Consider the following 21,156-nt stretch of genomic DNA (forward strand, 5'->3'; position numbering starts at 1 on the left):
AAATAAAGGTCAAGATTTATGGAACAGCGCTCAAGGCCCTCTGACCATTTTTCTTTGTAGGCAGGCTTCGTATAGCACTTTTGCTAGCTGATTTGCTTCTGGAAAAAACTGTCTTATTTTTCTTATAAAATCGAATCAGAATTCTTGTTAAAGGGTTTCTTTTATGTTCTGTGGCTTGCATGAGGCAAAATTGATGAAACAATCTTTGAAATCATGAACTGGTGAATTGATTGACATAATCTCTATCTGTTTACATAAAATATGTTATTGGTATTCTTCCCAGGAATTTTTATGATGTGGAGTTCCTGTTGAGGGTACATTGGTGGGAGAGAGCTCATTTGCACAGAAAAATTTGATCAAATGTGAGAATATCTTTTAAGAACAGTCAAAATTATTAAGACTGTTGACTTTAATTTCAATTAAAGAAGAAAAATAAAAATCTTTGGTGCTAGTGCAACTTAGTGTAGCTGAGTGTCCTTTAGTAACCTTTCTAAAGGCTCAAAATCAAGTAATTAATGTTACTGTCCAATAAATACCTTTCATTATCACAGATAGTTTCAAATTTCTCACCCCACTGGACTTTAACAGTCCTAAAGCAGTTAGGAGGAATTTGAGTTACCATTAAAAATGAGTAAAGGAAATTAAGGTCCACCCTTCCATTAATAATTACTCACATCTGGTAGGAAATTGATCTTCCTTGCTGAATGTGGGTTAGGTCAGCAGTAGAACAGGGCACTGGATAAATAATTGGTCTGAACCAATCGCAATTTCTAGGTTGCTGAACTAAATCTTCTATTTGAAAAGCACTGACCTGCTCATATTCATAGAAGCAAATGTACCCTTTAATGGATACATATGAGCAGAAAATGTTGTAATCGATTACTCCATTTCTATATTTCTGTAACATTTTGATAATGTTTTACTCGTTTTATATCTTACCAATTAGAAATATTTTTGATGTTGAATATTCATTTTGTACACCTATGATTTTGTCTGATACTTTAAATCCACTTAGTAGACTGAGAATATGAACTAGAATGAGGAATAAAAGAAAATAGTGATATTCATAATACCTCCTCCATGGAATCTCTGTAAATGGAAATCTTTTATTTAAATTACTATATCTTTTTTGTTGAAAAATTGCTAAAATTACCTCATTTCCCAGGCCCACATATCTGAGTTCACCTGATGTTTCTTTGGCTCTGTCCTTCACCTCCTGAACCAGTCTCAACGGAGACAGGAAGCTCTTAAGCATCTTTAGGCCTCTTTGTGACCCCAGCTCAGTGATCCCCAACTCTGGCTCTATATTAGCACCACCAGGGTGATTACAGAAACATAATATTTGGAGCTCATCCCCAGGGATTCAGATTTAATTGATGTGGGTAAGGACCAGACATCAGTATTGTTTGTGATTTAATTCTAATCTAATTTAAACACATAGTTGAGAAGCTCAACCTTCCCCCTAAGGCAAAATAGACTGGTTCTCATATTCTTTACCAAGTCAGGTGCCTTCTGGGGCCATTCAGCCCTATAACTCAAGGAACCACATCTGAGTCCTTGCAAGCTTCCAATCTTGAAATGTATTTCCATACTTCCATTTGGGAACACTTCCATTTTCTTTCCTGAGTTGTCATCTCTGATATTGTCTCATTCTAATGCCAAGATTCTTGCCCACAAAACTGAAGCTCAGAGGGATCAGGCGAGATGGTATTAATGGCAGAAATTGAACTGAAAGCTTGATGTACAGTCTATAACCTGCACTCTGAATCGCACATAGCACCATGCATCAGTCAGGACTGCTGTGTCGCAGAAACAGATTAAACCCTGAAATCTCAGTGGCTTAATCCTACACCTTTCTATTGCTTGATCACAGCAGCATCTCACCTGTGGCCAACATCCCCCTTCAAGCCCCTTCCATAAGGTGGGCTTGCCATTCAGCATCTTGTGCTGCCAGTCACATACACAGGCTACAGCAGTAAAAGGGACTGAGGAAGAAACACCCACTCTTAACTGCACTTGACAGGAAATGACACATCACTTCCTTTATTTTAACTCTGTTGGGCAGAATTAATCATGCAGCCCCTCCCTGCAAGATGTATGGAATCTTCATGGGAAATGTCGAGGCAGGGGTGGTCATTACTGTCTCTGCAGCAACCCTGCTGCCAGCATTACCTGCCTAAATGGATGTGGGTAACTGAGATTGTCACCTCCTCTATGCCCTGTTGCTGTTTTTCTCCCTCATAAGATCTGCCCCTTTCTGCTTAACCTGCATGAGTTTGCTCAGAAGAATCCTTAATCTTTTTTTTTTTTTAATTTTATATATTTTTACATCATTTTTCATTTTTGCACAATGTATGCATTTTCATCTTGTTTGAATTGTATGGGGAATATAACCAAGAATCTTTAATCTATCTCACTGTATAAGCCACAGAATCTTTGTTGGTCTGCGTGCCTTTCCATAGGCAACAAATGTTACCTAACTAACTGTAAGTTAGTTTGCCTTCTTCCGCCCAACTACACAGCTTCTGATGCTAATTTTCTTGTCTCCATAGGAGAGCTGATATTTCTCAGTCTACCCCTTCTCCCTTTGCCTGTCCTAGTAGATGGAACAGGGCAAAGTCTGACTGACTTCTGAGACATACAACAGCGAAAACAACTGTGTAAGACACTCTGGTAATTCGAACCAGGCAAGGGCAGTGAAAACATCAATGGCCTGGCGCTGAGAATAAACAGCCTTACAGTCTATCAGAATTTCAGAGAATACAGTGAAACATTCAAGCACCTTACTGCTCCTAAAAACACACAGAAGCCGCTTGATCTTCTAAATCTTGAATTATCTTTTAAAAGATCATGTAGCTGTGAGTACCAAATTCTACCTAGCGGTATCTTGTTGACCATGTCATTTTTTTTAAAGGTTTATTTATTTATGCATATAAGAACTGGGGTACAGACCAGAGGCATGGTGGGGAGGGGGGAGATTCACCAGAGACAGAGTAGGGAACAGAACAGGCAGAATGACCAAAATATACTGCTGAGGGGAGCAGCGGGAGAGTCCGGAGAGGTCTGCTGTGCCATGTGGGTAGCTCCCTGGCCGGCAGGGGACCGAACTCGTGCTGCAGTGGATGTGGGTAGCTTTATAGGTTGTGTCCCAACCCCTTGCACCACCAGGGAGGCCCCTGACCATGTCATTTTAAGGAACTGCTACCTAATCTAGTCTCAGGAGCAGAGGTTACGCACCAAGCAGTTAGCAAAGTGTAGCGGAAAGAGCTTGGACCTTGGGGTGAAAGAGGGTGGATTTAAATCCTTCCTCTGAGCTTATCCACTGTCCAGTTCTGGACAACTAAACTCTCCACACCTCAGATTCTGGTCTATAAGGGGGACATTCTAAAGCTGGCCTAATAGATGTGTCAATAATAATTTTTAAAAATCATGTGATTTTTATTTTTTAATTAAAAATTTTAATTTTAATAATTTTTTAGAAATCATGTCAGATATCTCCCACACTGTTAAGTTATGGCAGGTCCACTTTCCTAAGATATTTGAGACTATTTTGGATAGTAGAAATACTGAATTAAGAGCTGACTCAATGATATGAATGCATACATACAGTTATAATTACTTACATAAAATATTTAGTACTAGCTTGATGGTTATTACATCTGCACAGACTCAAGATTGTTGCTTCTATCAACAGTAAAGATCAAGAATTACTGAAAAGACATTCTCTATCAGAATTGATGTTAGGGGACAGATTGTTTGAATAAATACAGCTTAAATTACAATTAGCCAATATTCAAAGAATTTTGTTCTTCTTGAACTGTAATTAATTATCACACTGAAATTTAACCATCTTTTAATCTTATTTCAGTGTTCATTAGGCTGGGATTTCTATCTCAGCTTTGCTTTCCTTTCTCAATCTGCAAAGCTGTATTATTAAAGTGGAATTTCTGCTAATTAGTCACAGTACTGGGGAGCTGGAGTGGACCCCGGGCATCATCTGATCCAATTAGATTTTAACTGTACAAAGTTCTGGATGAGAAGATCAGACCACACGAAGTAATCTAAGAATAACTCAAAGACTATTATTCCTAACTTATGTTTTACAGAGGTTTAAGGACATTATTTTCAGAGAAGGATAATTAAGAGTTCATTCATTGATTATACAAACAAAGCAAGCCTCCTATCAATGCATGCTCATTATCCCAAAAGTTTATGAAATACAATATTAAAGAGTAGATATGCCTTTATAAAAATACCGTTCCTTGGAAAACATACTGGGTTCAAGTCAGACAAACAGGCAACAAGGATAAGCAAAGTTTATTTCCTGCCCTCTCTATGGCACTTTCTTGACCTGAAATTTCCTTTCTTTCCTATGAAGAGTCAGAGCTTTTCCTCTATAGAGGTTCATTCTTTAGCAGAGGTAAGAGGTCTAGTAAACTAAATCAGACTCTAATGTCACACACTTACAGGATATTGTTCCATAATGGAGTAAACTGCTTCTAGACTTAGAGACATTTAGTACTGGGAGTGTCCAGAAGTTTGGGTGACCAAGAATAGCATGGGGTTAACATAATCCTTCAGGAGTTTGAACTTGATGACTTTAGGCTCTGCTAACTTGAACTTCTTTGTTGTTTTTGACCTCCCTTCTCTCCACCCCTTTGCCTGACTCACTGCCACTGTCAGCTTCAGTCTTTGCTCATGTTTTCCCCAGATAATGACCATGACTTTTTCATAAGACTGCTACCCATCCAGTCCACTCTCTGTATTACTCTTAGAGCAACCCACGCTCACAGCTTTTCCTTTGCTTTACATGAATTCCAATAGAAAACCCAAGTTCTTTTTTATTTTTTTTAAGACACACAAAGCATTTAATGCCCAGCACATTCTAGGAACTCAGTATTAATTGTTACAGGGAAAACCCAAGTTCTTTAGTGATATTGACGGCCTTCCTGATCTGCGCCCCCACCAAGCTCCTGCCTGTTCTCCAGTCTCCTTTCCCTTTTGTTATTCCAGCCACTCTTGATTTTTCATGGCCTCTTACATACATCATGATGTGTATGTGTATTGCTCTCTCTTTATATATATAACATTATATATATGATATATTACATTTCTGTGGCATTTAGATTTTATTCTTCTCATCTGAAATGTGCTTCCTCTCTAATTCTCTTTGAGAAATTCCTAATCTTCCTTTAAGATTCCTAACAGGCTACTTCCTTCAGGAATCTCTTGTCAAACAACTGCCAAATACACATACACCCACACTGTCTTTCACTCACATACACTCTCACATTCTTGCTCTCTGCACACGCACACACACACACACACGCCTGCACACATGCTAATGCATTTGGAGTTGGTGCTGTCCCTGCCTATGCGTCCCCAGTCCGCCTTCCCCCCTGAGCACTGCTGGCTGAGCTTTATGATTACATGCAAGTGTGGGAGTGTCTTCCTCAGGCTCTATCTTCCTTGAATCATCATCACTATGCCTAGGTCACGGTAGATAGTCAAAAGTGTTTACTATTTTATAATTTATGATTCTCTCCAACCGTGGCAGTAAATCACTTCTTTGAAATAAGATCTGCCAGAACAGATTTTCACTAGAAATCTGCGTAGGTAAACTTGCCTCAAGTTACCTTTCTAAATTTATAGTTACCATTTATGGATTTGGGTGAGGAATAAACAGAACTGAGATTTGGGGGCATTTGTGAGTATCTGTCCATCATTCTGTCGCACATCCTTGACTCAAATTTGGACCTGGAATCCTGACGCCAGCTACACAAAGTTAAGTGTGTGTGAACGTCTGTGTCATTGTTTGACAAACATCTTGTCTCTGCTACTGAACCAATCACCTCTATTCCCCACATGTCTTTCCCCACTGGTTGCATATGGCAGGTCTGGGGACAGATATTTTATTATACATAACCTTGGCCATGTGGATTGAACTACAGGTAGGTCTCTAACCCCAGGTGGACCAATCACATTCCTTCTCTGGGATTATATCAACTGGAATAAGAGGTTGAAATCAGTTTTTCTCTCTCAGATGTATGTAAGACATAACTCAGAAGAACCTGGAGCTAGACCGAGGCAGCTCCCTACAATGAGAGACAATGACATTGATGCTTTGCTAAGAATGTATTGATCCTGAAAGTCTCTGATCCTGAAAGAATCACCAGAATGAGCAGAGACAAGATCCTACCAGGAAGTCATAGTATCACCGTTCCTTCAAAATGTGATGGTTCCAGTCAACCACTTCAGAATGACTCAGGGGAAGTTGTGAGCAAGATCTTCAGAAAGGCGTGATCAGCTAGCAATAGTTGGGTCTGTGCAGCCCCAGTTCATGAAAGTTTTGTGCAAATAATAAATGCTCAAACTGAGTAAATCACTGGAGGTCCTGAACAGAACTACCAGCCAGTTCTGATCAATCACAAGCTTGTTTCAGCAGAGAATGGGGGGTTTTCAGGGTCTGGGAAGAGCATCACAGTTGTCTATGTGCACAGATCAGCTTGAAAGTTAAAGTCTAGCAGCTGGCAGAACCATGAGAAAATGCCAGGTTAGGTGGCTCATGGGCTCACTGCCAGGGATCTGGGACACCATCAAGCTCTGTCACCTGTGTCAGCAGTTAATTTGGAAAGGCTTATAACCTCAAACATCCACTCCAGTCCTAGGGGAACCTTATTAAATCTTTACATGCCTCGCCCTGAAAGGCAGCAGCCATTCTGCCAGGTCAATACCTGTGTGAACCTCCATGTATCTGAAACTCCATGCCGGTGTGCTGGAGTTGATAGCAAGGAGGCAGATTACTCTTAGGGCTCTGGATTTTCATAAACAGAATCAATCTCTTAAGTCTGACATGCTCTCGGGACTTAAATCTCAACAAATGGACTTTCAGTAGAAATCCTCATAGTCCCTGTTAAAAAGGTGGTTTATGATTCTTTTCTATTCAAAATATGATAAAAAGTTACAGGAAAAAAAAGAAGAAAGCCCTGTCTAAAGTAATTAACATAAGCAAGTTAAGATAATTAGCTCAGTGTGAAGGTTACTTCAAAAGGCTGAACTGTACCAATGCATTATAAATGAGAGTATTCTATCTAGAAGCAATGGGAATGATTTTAGGTTGGGAAGGCAGAAGAAGGCAGGGAACTTGCATGCAGTGGCTGTGTCTGTATCTTGCTAATGACTGCACAGCTCGTATATTCAACACGTTTTGTTTTCTTTGTTTTTTAAGATTTATTAATTTATGCATACAAGAACTGAGATATAAGCCAGAGGTGTGGGGTTGAGGGGAGAGGAGATTCCCCAGAAAAATTGGGGAGCAGAACAGGCAGATCTACTGAAATACACTGCTGAAGGGAGCAGCAGATGAGACAGGAGAGGTCTGCTGCACCATGTGGGTCAGCTCCCTGGCTGGGGATCAAACTTGTGCTGCAGTGGCTGGTGATAGGTTGATAGCACTGCCTTTATCTCTGCTCCACCAGGGAGGCCCTTTCTTCAACACATTTTTATGAACTAGTATTGTGCAGCCCGGGATCCTCAATACTCCACATGGAGGGCAATCTAATCCCTGCCTCTCATTCTCTTCCCAACTCAGTCACCATGTCTCACAGTTTGAATTTCCCAAACATTCCAGGAATCCTCTCTGTCCTCTCACATCTGCTTTCCAATGAGTCTTTGTTCAATTTTATATGTCACATGCTTCCTAGAGACTCCATCAATGTTTGCTGAGTGGGTGAGAGATGAGAGCGAGGCAGTTGCTTCCAATGTAAACAACTCTGTGGTGGAAATTAAGACTGCTGAGCTCTATGCTTTACCATGAAACAAACTACTAGATCTTGGTTTTAGGCTCTTCGAGATTTGTTTTTCTTCTCTGCAAAACAAAAGCACCGCCAGGTCACGAAACTGTTATATGTAGGTAATGAAAAATATTAGGAAACCATTACTACTCCCATTAGTTTATTTTCTTCCTTTTAAAATTTTATTTTTTCCCAAAACCATCTCTTATTCTCCTTCAACCCTTATTTCTTTCGCACCCTACCCATCATCCTCAGAAGCCTTGGGGGCCGTGGTTTTTACAAGTGTTTTTACATTGTTGAATCAATCACTCATTACGTAAACATCCAGTATTTGCCTTTGTCAACCTGACTTGTTCTACAGTCCCTCAGACTCCTTCCTTTTTGCTGTAATTGACATTTTGTCTTTCCTTATGGATCTCACTGTGTGACTGTTAACACATCTTCCTGATCCAGTCCTCTGTCAGTGGCCATACTCTTTCCATGTCCGAGCTATTGTCAATAATGCTGCAATTAACATTTAAAGCATATAATTTTTTGAGCCACAGTTTCATGTTGTTTGGATAGATGTCCATGAGAAGGACTGCTGGGTCATATGGTATTTCCATTTTTAGATAACTCTTTAAAAAAGATTTATTTATTTAATGCATATAAGAACTGGGGGTGTAAGTCAGAGGTGTGGGGGGTGAGAGAGTTCACCAGAGACAGAGTAGGGAGCAGAACAGGCAGATCTACTGAAATACACTGCTGAGGGGAGCAGCAGGTAAGACAGGAGAGGTCTGCTATGCCATGTGTGTTGCTCCCTGCCAGGAGGGGGATCGAAATCATTTGGCAGTGGCTGGCAATAGCTTGATAGCGCTGTCTGTAACCCCTGCACCACCAGGGTGGCCCACTGTTTTTAGATTTTTTTAAGGTAAATATAGATCACTTTCTGAAATGGCTGCACCAATTTATGTTTCCACTATCTGTATAATAGGGTCCTCTGTCTCTGTATCCTCTCCAGCATTTGTTGCTAGGGATCTTTTTAATATTTGCCACATATTAATGTGAGATGACATTGTATTTGACCTGCCTGTCCCTTATGAAAAGTGGTGTTGACCATTTTTCCACATATCCATTGGCAGCCTGGGTATCTTCTATGGTGACTTGCCTGTTAAAATCTTTTGTAGGAGTTGCTTGCTTTTTGTTGTTACATTAAGTTTTTTGTATATTTGGCATACTAACCCCTTGTCAGTTGTAACATATGAATATTTTCTCCCATTCAATGGAATGTCTTTTTAATCTATTTATACTTTGTTTCACTGGTACTCTCTTTATTACATTCATATTTTTAACTGCTCTCTTTGGTAATTATGATCAACTTCTTCAATTGTTTTCTTGACTTAGTCTTCTGTGACTGGAGATAGTTGACTTTCAAGATATTTCTTTGCTTATTGTCCCACCCCTGGTTGTAAAATCCTCAAAGGCAGGTACCATGCATCATCCAGGTTTGTACCCTGCACCCAAAATAATACCTAGCACTCAGTAGATAATGAATATATTTTTCATGATTAAAGTAATGGGTGGCAGCCATTTAGGACTGCAGATGTAATGACTAAGAAATAAGTCAATCATTACAGAAAAATTAAATCAATTTAAGTGTAGGTCAATATTCTTTCCCAAATACTGCTGTTAAATAACAGCATATTATATATTATATGAATCATGTTCCTGTAGAGTACACAGAAATATTCTAAAAGTTCTGTAACTGAATGACTGCATTTAGATTTTTTATTTACAGTATATATTATTATGTTATTTCAAGACTATACTGACAGCTTATCAGGTAATGACATTTGGAATCTACACAGGATACAGAATATATCAAGTAATATCAATATAAATCATGGAATCCTTACTTTCCTAAATAAAAATCAAGTCTATATATCTATACTTATATAGGTAGACAGCTATTCATATAGAAAACTGAAAAGCAATACTTAATTGCTATTATTAATCTCACTATTATTTTATTATATGCATTTGATCTTCATTGACTTCACTTATTTTAGATTCATAAAGATTGGGCACTTATTCAGAAAGTTTGATCGGGGAAGATAAGTGTAAATCAACTGTTTCTCAAATGGTAGTTTTTGGCTTGAATTGGTCTTGCTTTCTTCATCAATCAAATCATTTACCATTGAACTCCAATGATAAAGTGTTATTGTGCAGGTCACTCTACCATTCAGAACACACTCAAGACCATTTTTTATTCTCATTTTGTATACCATTTTTGACATCTAGGCAATGTAGAGATTTCTTGAAGGTCTCTCATTGAATCATAAAAATTTAATTCTACAGAAGAAGGAAGATGAATGATCCCAACTTAATAGAAGCTGAATGCAGTTTCATGCCTTCTTGGTTCAGGATGCCTTTTTGAAACCTTTTCAAGGGAATCTCAGGGTAACTTTATACTCCTTAGAACTGCTATTTCCACATTGAGGATTTCTATTTGTTCATACTATGTGCTAATCTTGGCAGAGAAGTTGTATTGGGTAAGACCAGGTTAAGCAACGTATCGTACACACCTGCACCTACATGCAGGAAAATTTGAAGGAAATTTTATAATTAATAGTTTACTTCTCATGTAAAGAAAATTCAGAGATAAGCAATATGTGGCTTCTATAGCATCTCCATGAAGCTATTAGAAAAGCAACCTCCATCAAACACATTCTTACCCCACCCGAGGAGAGGATTGTTCTCATAGTCCAGCATGGAACTCAGCTATCACACTCAGATTGCGGAGGCAGGATGGATGGTAAGATGGAGACAAAAAAACCTCCTCCAGCCTTTTTAAAGTGGTCTCTTAAGAAATGTCACAATATATTTTATTTACAACTTATTTTCCAGAACTTTGTCTCATAAAGAAAACAAATTATCTAGAAGACATAATGTTTAGTTCAGTTAGTCATGCACCCAGTAACTATCAAGAATTCAAGAGAATAGATATTTAGGTAGAAATTATCTTTTTCATACTATAAAGTAGGAAATCTGATAATTTTTTTCATTCAGAGAAACATTAGTTTCTAATGTTATTCTGAGACTGAAAAATTACCTTTAGCTCTCAAGAAAGACAGCGTGTTGTCTGAAGTTATTAGGGAGATAGGATAGGATAAAAAAAGCAAAATAAATGTTTTCAGTTTATCTGAATTTTACAGAATTTTTTGCAATGTAGACTTACTGGGAAAATTATATGTATTGGTGTTTCTACTCTCCATAAGCACTTTAGATGTGGAATTGTAACACTATTTAGTAATAATTTAGCCATTTGAAATTACACTCATCTTATTAAACATATGCCTAGATAGAAGTAGGGATATTTCTGGCATCCCACTTCATTCTGAAGTTAGAACTAAATATCTCAGTATTGAAAACCATACTTCACTGAGTTTGTTTTACTTTTCTTACAATTCTATACTGATTTATTAAAGCAACAAAGAAGAAATACATCATTTTGAAAATTAAGCAAGTTAGAATTTTACTAAATATTATACCTTATAAATTGCCAATGAATTTTAATGAAAAGTGATTTTGAAGACTTTTGAACATGAAATTGTATTACATTTTAATGCATTGGCCAAAAGAATGATTATTGAAAAATGAAATAATCTGAAAATTTTGCCAAGTTTTATTCTTCTCATGTGTACATTTTACTTTCAGCCATATAAGTTAGAATGGTTTATTTTTCATTGCTTTAGTTCATCACATATGGATTATCATAAATAAATATGACTATTTAATATCCCCTTCTTTAATAAAGAGATAAAAATACTTTTACTTCACATAATTTATTTTTCATTTTAATAGGAAATGAGCTTATTTTAAGTTCATTCTTTTGAAATTATGGTCCTTTTTTCCCAGAAAACTCTTAAAAATTATATTCTCACTTATATAGTACTAAAAACTCATATCCATATGAAAATTTTCTTTGGATGGAAAGATTCTGTATCTTATATGGGCACTAAATATCTCTATGGCCTTTTTTATTGTCCTATTTTATTGGGACTGATGTTATTAAATTATTGCATAAAATATTCATAAGTCTTTTGTATTATGCTGTTTTATGGCCATGTCAGAGAACAATGGAAATATTACATTGGTATTCTTTTCATATATATTCGCTTCTTTAAAAGTTATTGATAGTAAAATCAAGTAAAGATACTGATATTAAGTTAGGGTAGTGCTTCTCCTAAAAGGATGTTGCAAATATTATTGTAACAGTTGCAACATTATCAGAATCGTTTTGTTTTTTTTTTTAAAGATTTATTTATTTATTTATGCATACAAGAACTGAGGTACAGGCCAGAAGTGTGGGGAGTGAGAGGATTCACCAGAGACAAAGTGGGGAGCAGAACAGGTGGATCTACTGAAATAAACTGAGGGGAGCAGCAGGCGAGACAGGAGAGGTCTGCTGTGCCATGTGGGTCAGCTCCCTGGCCCGGAACTCATGCTGCAGTGGCTTCAGAGAGCTTCATAGATGCATCTTAACCCCTTGAACCACCATGGAGGCCCCAGAATCATTTTTGATTATAAAAAGCTACTGAAAAAATGAAATATATTATTTATGACCCTAGTTATTAGCCACAGTTTCATTAGAATTACTACAAATACATTTACTACCTTGATTTCAAAATCTCAATGTGGTAATAATTTTTTATCCATAATTCTATTCAGCACTTTTTCCTTAACAGAAAGTGATCAATATCTACCCAGGGAGGTAAACAAGCTCTAGCATTCATATGCATTGGCAAGGATTTTTATAGAACAGAGAATTAAGTCTAACTCCTGATACTAACCACTTCTCACATCAACTGGGAGCGCTACAGTTTAAAGCAGTTCTGAGTTAGCATCATACTCCACAGGTTTAAGCACCGAGTCTACTAAGGCAGCCCTTCCACAGATGCCAGTCGCCAAGTATTGGGTCTCCAGGTTGCCCATGCTCCTGTTCAATTTGGCTACAAAGTCAAGGATTTCCACACACCCCCACCTTCCAGTTTGATAACTTACTAGAACAATTCATAACACTCAAACACTTCACTTATTATTACCAGGATCTTATAAAGGGTATGTCTGAGGAACTGCCAAATGAAAACAATACATATGCAAGGTATGGCAGAAGGGGCAAGGAGCTTCCAGAGACCCCATGTGTTCACCAACACCTCCATGTGTGCACCAACCCAGAAGCATGTAGAACCCCATCATGTAAATGCTATTATGGAGGTAGGCACTGTGAATTTAATCATCGATAGTTGATGATTAACTGAACCTCCAGCCCCTCACCTTCCAGAAAATGGAAGTAAAACTAAAGCTCCACAACTCTAATCATCCCTCACTTTTCCTGGCAACCATCCCTGATCCTAAAGCTGTCCAGGGGCCACCGGCCACCAGCCACCAGCATCTTATTATCATACAAAAATACCATCCTCTCTAAGGATGTGTAGCAGGAACCAGGGACAAAAAACAAATAGTTATCAATGATTATATCACAAAACATAAGTAATTTTTCTACTGAAACAGTATGTATTGCTTGATGACTGGCAATATTCCTAAAAACCATCATTAGGTGATTTTGTTATGCAAGTTTCAGAGAGTGTAATTACACAAACCTAGATGACACAGCCTACTTACTACACACCCAAGCTGTGTGGGATAGTCTTAAGTGGTCTCCATGGCCCAAAACTATTGATAGTTTCACGTAACCAATAAAACTGAATGCTTTTGTTTGGTATTTGTAAGCTCACACAAAATTATTCAGCACTATGAGAACATAATCATTTCTGAATTTTGTGAAATTAAAGGTATTGCCTAGCCTCCTGAAAACAGGAAGTTCTCTTTGCATACACATATCTACCCAAATTATGCTTTACAATCCAGAAAACAACAGTTAAAATAAGAATTAAAAGAATGAGTTATATTTATTCCTTCCAAGATTAAGGACCTTTTAAGTTTGATTTAAAAATTAACAATTGTCTTTAAGAAATATTTTCATTGCAGAGAAAGAATTTTGTAGGTAATAGTTCCACAACTGTTTAATAACAGTTGGTGAAGTAGCTTAACTTATGTAATTATTAATTATATTTTGACTACCTTCAATATGCATAGGAAATGTTTGGATTTATAGGAGATGTACAGAGATAAAGGATATATATCTCATATTGTTTTCTCCCAATTATATAAACATTAAAAAAGTCTTTAAAGGTATTCAGATTCATCACAGTTTTCATCTCTTCCATAAAGATTTTTATATAATGTTTGTGAAAATAAGTTACAATTTTTAACAATATTTTTATTGCAATATTTTATTATTTTTTTTAAGATTTATTTACTTATGCATACAAGTGCTGGGGTACAGGCCAGAGGTGTGGGGGGTGAGAGGATTCACCAGGGACAGAGAGGGGAACGAACAGGCAAACTGACTGAAATACACTGCTGAGGGGAGCAGCGGGTGAGTCAGGAGAGGTCTGCTGCGCCATGTTGAGTTGCTTCCCTGGCCGGGGATCGAACTCATGCTTCAGAGGCTGTGGATTGCTTCATAGTGCAGTGCTTTTAACCCCCTGTGCCACCAGGGAGGCCCATTATTGCAATATTTTATATTTCAAATGCATCACCAGAGCATAGGTGCTTTCCCCCCTATTTCCCTACCTTTAAGTACAACTTAAAAATCCTAGGCATTATAGATCAATCATACAAGAAAACTCAGATGAAAAGAAGAAAGCAGAGCCCCTAGGTCCCTCATGGACTGAAGAAAAACACAGTGATCTCCCAGTTCATCTTTTTTTGTTTCCTTTCTCCCAGACTGGGAGATAAGGAAACTGGCAATCTGGAAACACTAGTGGGCACATACAATAAAAGCCACCACAAAAGCCTGAGCTCACCAATCAAAAGACCCAGAAAGAGGCAGCCTAGCAGGACAGAAAACATTTAGACAATATTAATCTGTGCTAAATACCACAGAAGAGAAATACAGCCCCACCCCAGCACACAATAGCCAAGGTCAAATAGAGAGCCAAGACAGAAAGAGAGCTGCAAAATATGGGAGTAAAACTGATACAACTAAAAGGAGATATAAACAAAGTCCATAATTCTAGTTGATTCTAGTTGGACATTTCAAGATTCCTCCTTTGACAATTGGTATAATGACTAGACAGAAAATTAACAAGAATGTAGGACTGAACAACATTATCAGTTTCTGGGCAATACTTATAAAACACCCTATCCAACAATAGGAAAATATACAGAATCAAGAAATAGTCCCAAAACAAGCATGAAGAGTTGAAATGACACCAAAAGCACACTATAGAGAGAAAATTGAAAACTGAACTTCATTAAAATTAAAAACTTGTACTCTGCAAAAGACTCCGTTAAAAGGATTAATAAACATGTGATAGACTAGATGAAAATGTTTGCAAACTACATATCTCATAAAGGACTCATATCTATCATTTATACATAACTTTCAAAAATTCAATGGTAAAATGCCAACATTTCAATTTGAATATAAAAAAAAAAGAAATATTTCACCAAAGAAAAGCAAATAACCTAATGAAAATATGTTCCACCCCACTAGTCATTAAAGAAATGCAAATTAAGATCACTACAAACTGTTAAAATAGCTAAACTAAAAATAATGACAATACCAAATGCTGGCAAGGATGCAAAGAAACTGGATTTCTCATATGCTTCTGGTGAAAATGCAAAATAATACATCCACATTGGAAAGCAATCTAGCAGTTTCTTTAAAAATCAAACACATACTTATGACATACCCAGAAATCCCACTCTTGGATATTTAGTAAATATATCCACACAAAAACATGTACTTCGTTGTTCATAACAGCTTTATTTGTGAAAACCAAAGCTGGAAATAACCAAAATGTCCTATAATAGGTAATAGTTAAACAATGCTATATTCCAAATTGTGGAATATTACTAAGCAAAAAGGAATGCATTGATTCACACAAAAGCTAGGAGAGATTTCAAGGGCACTGTGAGTGAAAAAACAATATTATCTCTAAAGTTCATTTACTTTATAATTCAATTTGTATAACCCTCTAGAGATAATCAAATTATGGACATGGAAAACAGATGTATAAGTGGTGCCAAAGGTTATTGACAGTGGGGACAAGGAGCTGGGTGTGTCTCTGAAGGAGTGAGTAGCACAGGGAAGTAATGGGGTGACAGAACAGTTTTCTTTCTTGCTCACCATAGTGGTTAAAAATGACTATATACACATTTTGTGTCAGTGTCAATTTTCTGGTTTTGATGTTTTCCTATAGTTACTAAGATGTAACCACTGGGGAAAATTGCGTGAAGGCTGAGCAAGGTCATTCTGTACCATTTTTATAAATGTTTAAAGGGAAGAAAACAGCCATACCCTGTAATATATTCTTAAAAAAAAAATACATCCTCTAAATTTTTCAAGGTTTTCATGCCAAATTTCAAAATTAACAGCTTTTCTCCTAATTGTTGACTAAACCAAATTATAGATGCAGAAGATTACTGTTTATTTATTGCTTCCTTTAATTAATAACAGTAAATAATGCTAGAAGTTTTATATATGCCATATCATAAATAACTAATTTACAATTGCTAATGGGTATCAAAGGATCAAGGACACCAACATCATCATTTAATCAAAAAATCTCCTTTAACACATTAGCTGCAACCTCATTATTAACCTCAAAATCAGGCACTTTTACTAGAGCTGCCAACAAGGAAACAAAATGTGACTAATTTTCTACTTCTCTCTATTGAAATAGGAATTAATGAATATAAATATGTCCCAATTTGATATCTTAACAGCTTCCATATTACATACTTGGAAAACTATGCCTGAATAATTGGGCCATTGATTATTTCTGGAACATAAATGAAGCCCTCCAATTTAATCTTATTTAGACATGAAAATTACAATAAACAAAGGTTTCCAGATTACCTTTAGGTTTTTATTTCAAATTATCTCCTTGCATAAATCTTTATTTGAAAAGATTTATTCGTTAATATGTGTAGTGATGAATATTAACTAGACTTACTGCAGTGATCATTTCACAATATATACAAATGTGAATCATTATGTTGTACACCTGAAACTAATATAAGGTTATGTGCCAATTATACCACAATTTTCAAAAATAAAGAAAAAAAGACTCATTTGTTAAACTGCTAGACCCCCATTCTTCAATTCCTAATAATAGCATATCCAAATATGTCTCACATTCTGCTTTCATAATTTACTGGCAAAGTGAAAATGCGTATAGGACTATTTTAAAGGAGCCTATTGGAATTCTTAACAGTATTCTGTTTTTTTTTTAAGTAAATGTGGGTAAGTCTTAGAAAATACCTTTTGAAAAGTACAAATGCAGATTTACAATGCCTTATCTGCAATTCTGAAATCTTTTGAAAAGTAAAAGATTTTATGTAATTCAACTGGTTGCAAGACCGCTCCTAAACAGAGTAATACCCCTTCCTTTACAGCAGAAAGGTGAATGTGTGTGTTCTGAGAGCAGCTTGTAATATTTGATATACTTGGTGTCTTTCCTTTCCAATTTAAAAATTCCCATCTCATGAGATATGTCTGGCCCCAAGGTTTGGGATGGGGGATTATGAACCTTTCCTAGAAAAGTATGGGATAGATATTTAGATAGCACTGAAAATAAGAAATTCTATGTCTGGAAAATGACCCATGAGCACAGATATTTCATAACATGAAATTTGAGAGGAGAGTCAGATAAGCACCAAACTGAACTCCATTTTCTTTTTCTTTTTCCTTTTTTTTTTTTTTTTTTGATGGGACCCTCACCGGCGGCCAGGGAATGAACCAGCACTGAAGAGGCTGTGGGCAGCCTTGCAGGCCAGCGCTCAACCACTTCCCCACCAGGGGAGGTCCTGAACTCCATTTTCTTAATAAAGAAATTGGGAGGTTGAGCAACTTACCCACATTTATCCAGCTCTAGAACACAGGCAATCTGGCTTTGGAAATCATGCTTTTAAGCCACAAAGACTCTGTTTCTGAAGGCTTATCCTGAAAATCTTCACAGTCACAGCAGAGTGAGGCTGAATCCCAGAGCTGAAAGCAGGAGGATTTTGTAAAAATTCATACTCTTATGGTAAAATTCTAGGCACCAAGACACAATCAGAGTAAAGCTACCTGATTATGAAATTTCAGGATTCTTTAAAGTAGAGGAATGAACAGCACCAATGATTACAATTAAGGAAGTGCTCTCAAGCACTCCTCTACTATGGAATTCACCTCTGAAAATCTGGACTTGGACTCTTAAGTCCACCAATCGAGTGCTTTTTAAGTGTTTAGGGTTCCAAGACCCAATTGCAGTGTGTGTGTGTGTATGCACACTCCCAGCCTTCCCCACATCAACAAAAAACTCAGATGCCAACTCAATTATGACACCATCTACCAAGAGAGAGCATAAGATTCCAACAGATAAGGGTTCAGTCTCCCAAGACGGCCCTCCACTACAGTTGTCCATCATAAGCCCAGGCTGAATGCTGTGCTTCTGACCAACTGGCTACAGATTGGAGATTCCCAAGACCCTGTCCTTAGACTTTAACTGCCAGTTGCAAGTCCAGGTTTTTACCTGTTCTTCTGAAAACCTGGTTATATAAATCAGTTAGCCAGGACTCCCTCCATAGGTTCTATTATTATTATTTTTTAAAGATTTATTTATTTATTTATACAAGCACTGGGTACAGTCAGAAGAGAATTCACCAGAGCCGGAGCAGGGAGCAGAGCAGGCAGAAGGACTGAAGTACACTGCTGAGGGGAGCAGCGGGCAGCAGGAGAGGTCTGAGTGCCATGTGGGACCCTCCTCTGGTGGCCGGGGAGCAGCCGGGGATCGAACCAGTGCTGCAGAGGCTGCTGGCAGCTTCGCAATCCGGCGCTCAACTGCTGCACCACCGGGGAGGCTCTGTAGGTTCTATTATTATCTAATTACCCGTATATCACGGAAACATTCTCAACCCAAGTGCACTTCTTCACCCTTTTAATCATTGTATAGGATTCCTTCTCTGCTGTATCATATTTTTTATCCCTTTTTATGGACATTAGGATATTTCTGATGTTTTTCTGGAAATGATACTTCCCAATAAAAAATTACATCTTAATAAAGAGTTCCCCATTACTTTCCAAAATGGTGGACAAATGAAGACTCCCACTAATCAAATTATCTACAGATAATGGTATGTTGACTCATGCAGTATTTTTCTATGATTTTGTGGCATGTGTAAACTTTCTGAAGAAAAATAAGATTACTGGAAACAAATTTTGTTTATGTCCTTCCTAAATTTAATTACAACACTTACTTGTCATAACTGTTCTCTGCATAATTTAAAAAAATGATGTTAGGTTTTCTTTGTTTAAAAAAATTTCTAGTTCAAGCGTTTTAATCAGGATTAATGTTAAATTTTATTTAATATTTAGCATTTATCAAGTTATTTCTGCTAAGCACTTCTCTGAGAAGAGTAAATTCTTTGCTGTGTAAGTGTACAGTAGAATGTTTTTTAATTATTGTTTTAGAAATCATATCTGGAGAATTGTGCTCCATATAAATACATGAATTTTTAAAACCAGCATCTAAATGATGGATTAATTGTGCTGGAAGAGGATTCCTTAAAGATTTATAAATGTTTCTTATCCTTCAAATTACACAAGATTATTTACTTGACCAGTTCGGGAAATTACCATCTTTTAATAACATTACCTTTAAGATCATTTGTAAAGAAGCACTTTTCAGATACTTATGAAGCTGTATTTAAAAGGCTGAAGAATTCTTAGGTGGTTTTTCAATCACTGCACGCTTTTTGCTCTTATTAGGGGCACAGCGATCGCTGGCATCGTGTTTGGAATCGTATTCATCATGGGGGTCATTGCCGGAATCGCCATATGCATCTGCATGTGCATGAAAAACAACCGCGGGACCCGGGTAGGCGTCATCAGGGCCACCCATATCAACGCCATCTCCTCCTATCCTGGTAAGCAACACAGCTTACTCCTGCTAAAGGAGGAGTCAATTTTGTTAGTGTATCTCACTCATTGTAGGGAGGAATCATTGAAGACCCTTGCTGGAATAATCTTCAAGTGCATGAGGTATCTGTACATCAGTGTTGACTGAGGCTCTAGATTTGAATGGAGATTACTCAGAAGATCCAAGTAATAAAATCCATCTCATATTTTAAGATGATCCTGTTGTCCATGGTTGTCTCACTGATTTCAGTTGTCAATCAGCCAGAGTTAAGAACAATAGACAAATCACACCCTTAGTGTCTATCTGCCAGTGAGGTCTGACAAATTATTACAGAGAACGTAAAAGTTACATGTCTGAAGAACCTGGTGACTGATTTGATAGGTATGTATGTCTCCTAAAAAGTATTGAATACATTTTTATGTGTCCTCTATATGTAAAGAAATTTGTGATGACATAATATTGGAATTCTCAACAGGTAGTAAAGGTAATATATTAAGTTGTCAAGTATTTGTTGAGAAACTGCTGGAAATTCTACATACAGACTAAACACATGTGACCCCATAAACAAAACACTGCATATTGCTTTAGATGATTTCAACAGTGTCTTCTCTTTCCTGACTTTCAGATTTATTTGATCCCACTGCCCATTGGCCATCTCCACTTGACTTTCTAATAGATATCTCAAATTTAACATGTCTAAATCTGTAATTCTGATCAGCTCCCCAAATCTTCCTCCACTCATAGCTTTTACTTAAAGGATCAGGAAACAACAGAGTAGTATTGAATGCATTTCAAAATCTTTCATCTATGACAATATAAAATGTTCCATTCCAGTTGATGGCATCTCTAACTTTGCAGTGGCTCAGACCAGCCAAAAACCTTGGAGTCATCATCGTTGTCTCTTCACTTTGCATAAAGCCTATGCGCAATCTACCTGGAAATTTTCTCAATTCCTGGTGGAATCCATCAACAGCTCTCACCTTCATTCCTGTGATCGTGTTTTAGCTGTTCTTCCTGCATACACTCTCGGCTCCCTGTAGTCTACTCTCAACGCAGTAACCAGAATGAACTTCTAAAATAGATCCCGCCTTATATCTTCCTCTGCCCAAAATAGTCCAGCGGGTCTCCATTCCCCCCAGATGAATGAAAATCAGTGCTTCCGTATATTTTTCAAAGTAAAAAACAAATTCTTTTGAATTAGCACCTCCTTTTATTTCTCTGACTTCCTGTCTTTCTACTCTCCCGGACCTCACCACTCTGGCTCCAGTGACATTTTTTCCCTTGCTGTTTTGTGAGCACGTTCCCATCTTAATCCAAGTCTTTGATCAAAGGTCGTGACATATAGGTCC

General features: G+C 37.3%; 1 protein-coding gene and 1 long non-coding RNA gene across 3 annotated transcripts in view; one reads left to right on the forward strand and one right to left on the reverse strand.

The window, feature by feature from the left end:
- The window catches only part of CYYR1 (cysteine and tyrosine rich 1), an 85,839-nt gene that overhangs the window by 56,576 nt on the left and 8,107 nt on the right, over nt 1–21,156 (forward strand). For both annotated transcript variants that reach the window (XM_037525058.2, XM_037525057.2), the window contains exon 3: nt 19,657–19,814. In XM_037525058.2, coding sequence (XP_037380955.1) covers nt 19,657–19,814 — 158 coding nt within the window. The remainder of the gene's footprint in view (nt 1–19,656; nt 19,815–21,156) is intronic.
- The window catches only part of LOC129146711 (uncharacterized), a 71,988-nt gene that overhangs the window by 2,665 nt on the left and 48,167 nt on the right, over nt 1–21,156 (reverse strand). The gene's annotated exons all lie outside the window — the stretch shown is intronic.

The sequence above is a fragment of the Talpa occidentalis genome, unplaced genomic scaffold, assembly GCF_014898055.3.
Source record: "Talpa occidentalis isolate TD23 unplaced genomic scaffold, MPIMG_talOcc4v2.1 talOcc4.4, whole genome shotgun sequence".
NCBI classification, from domain to species: domain Eukaryota; kingdom Metazoa; phylum Chordata; class Mammalia; order Eulipotyphla; family Talpidae; genus Talpa; species Talpa occidentalis.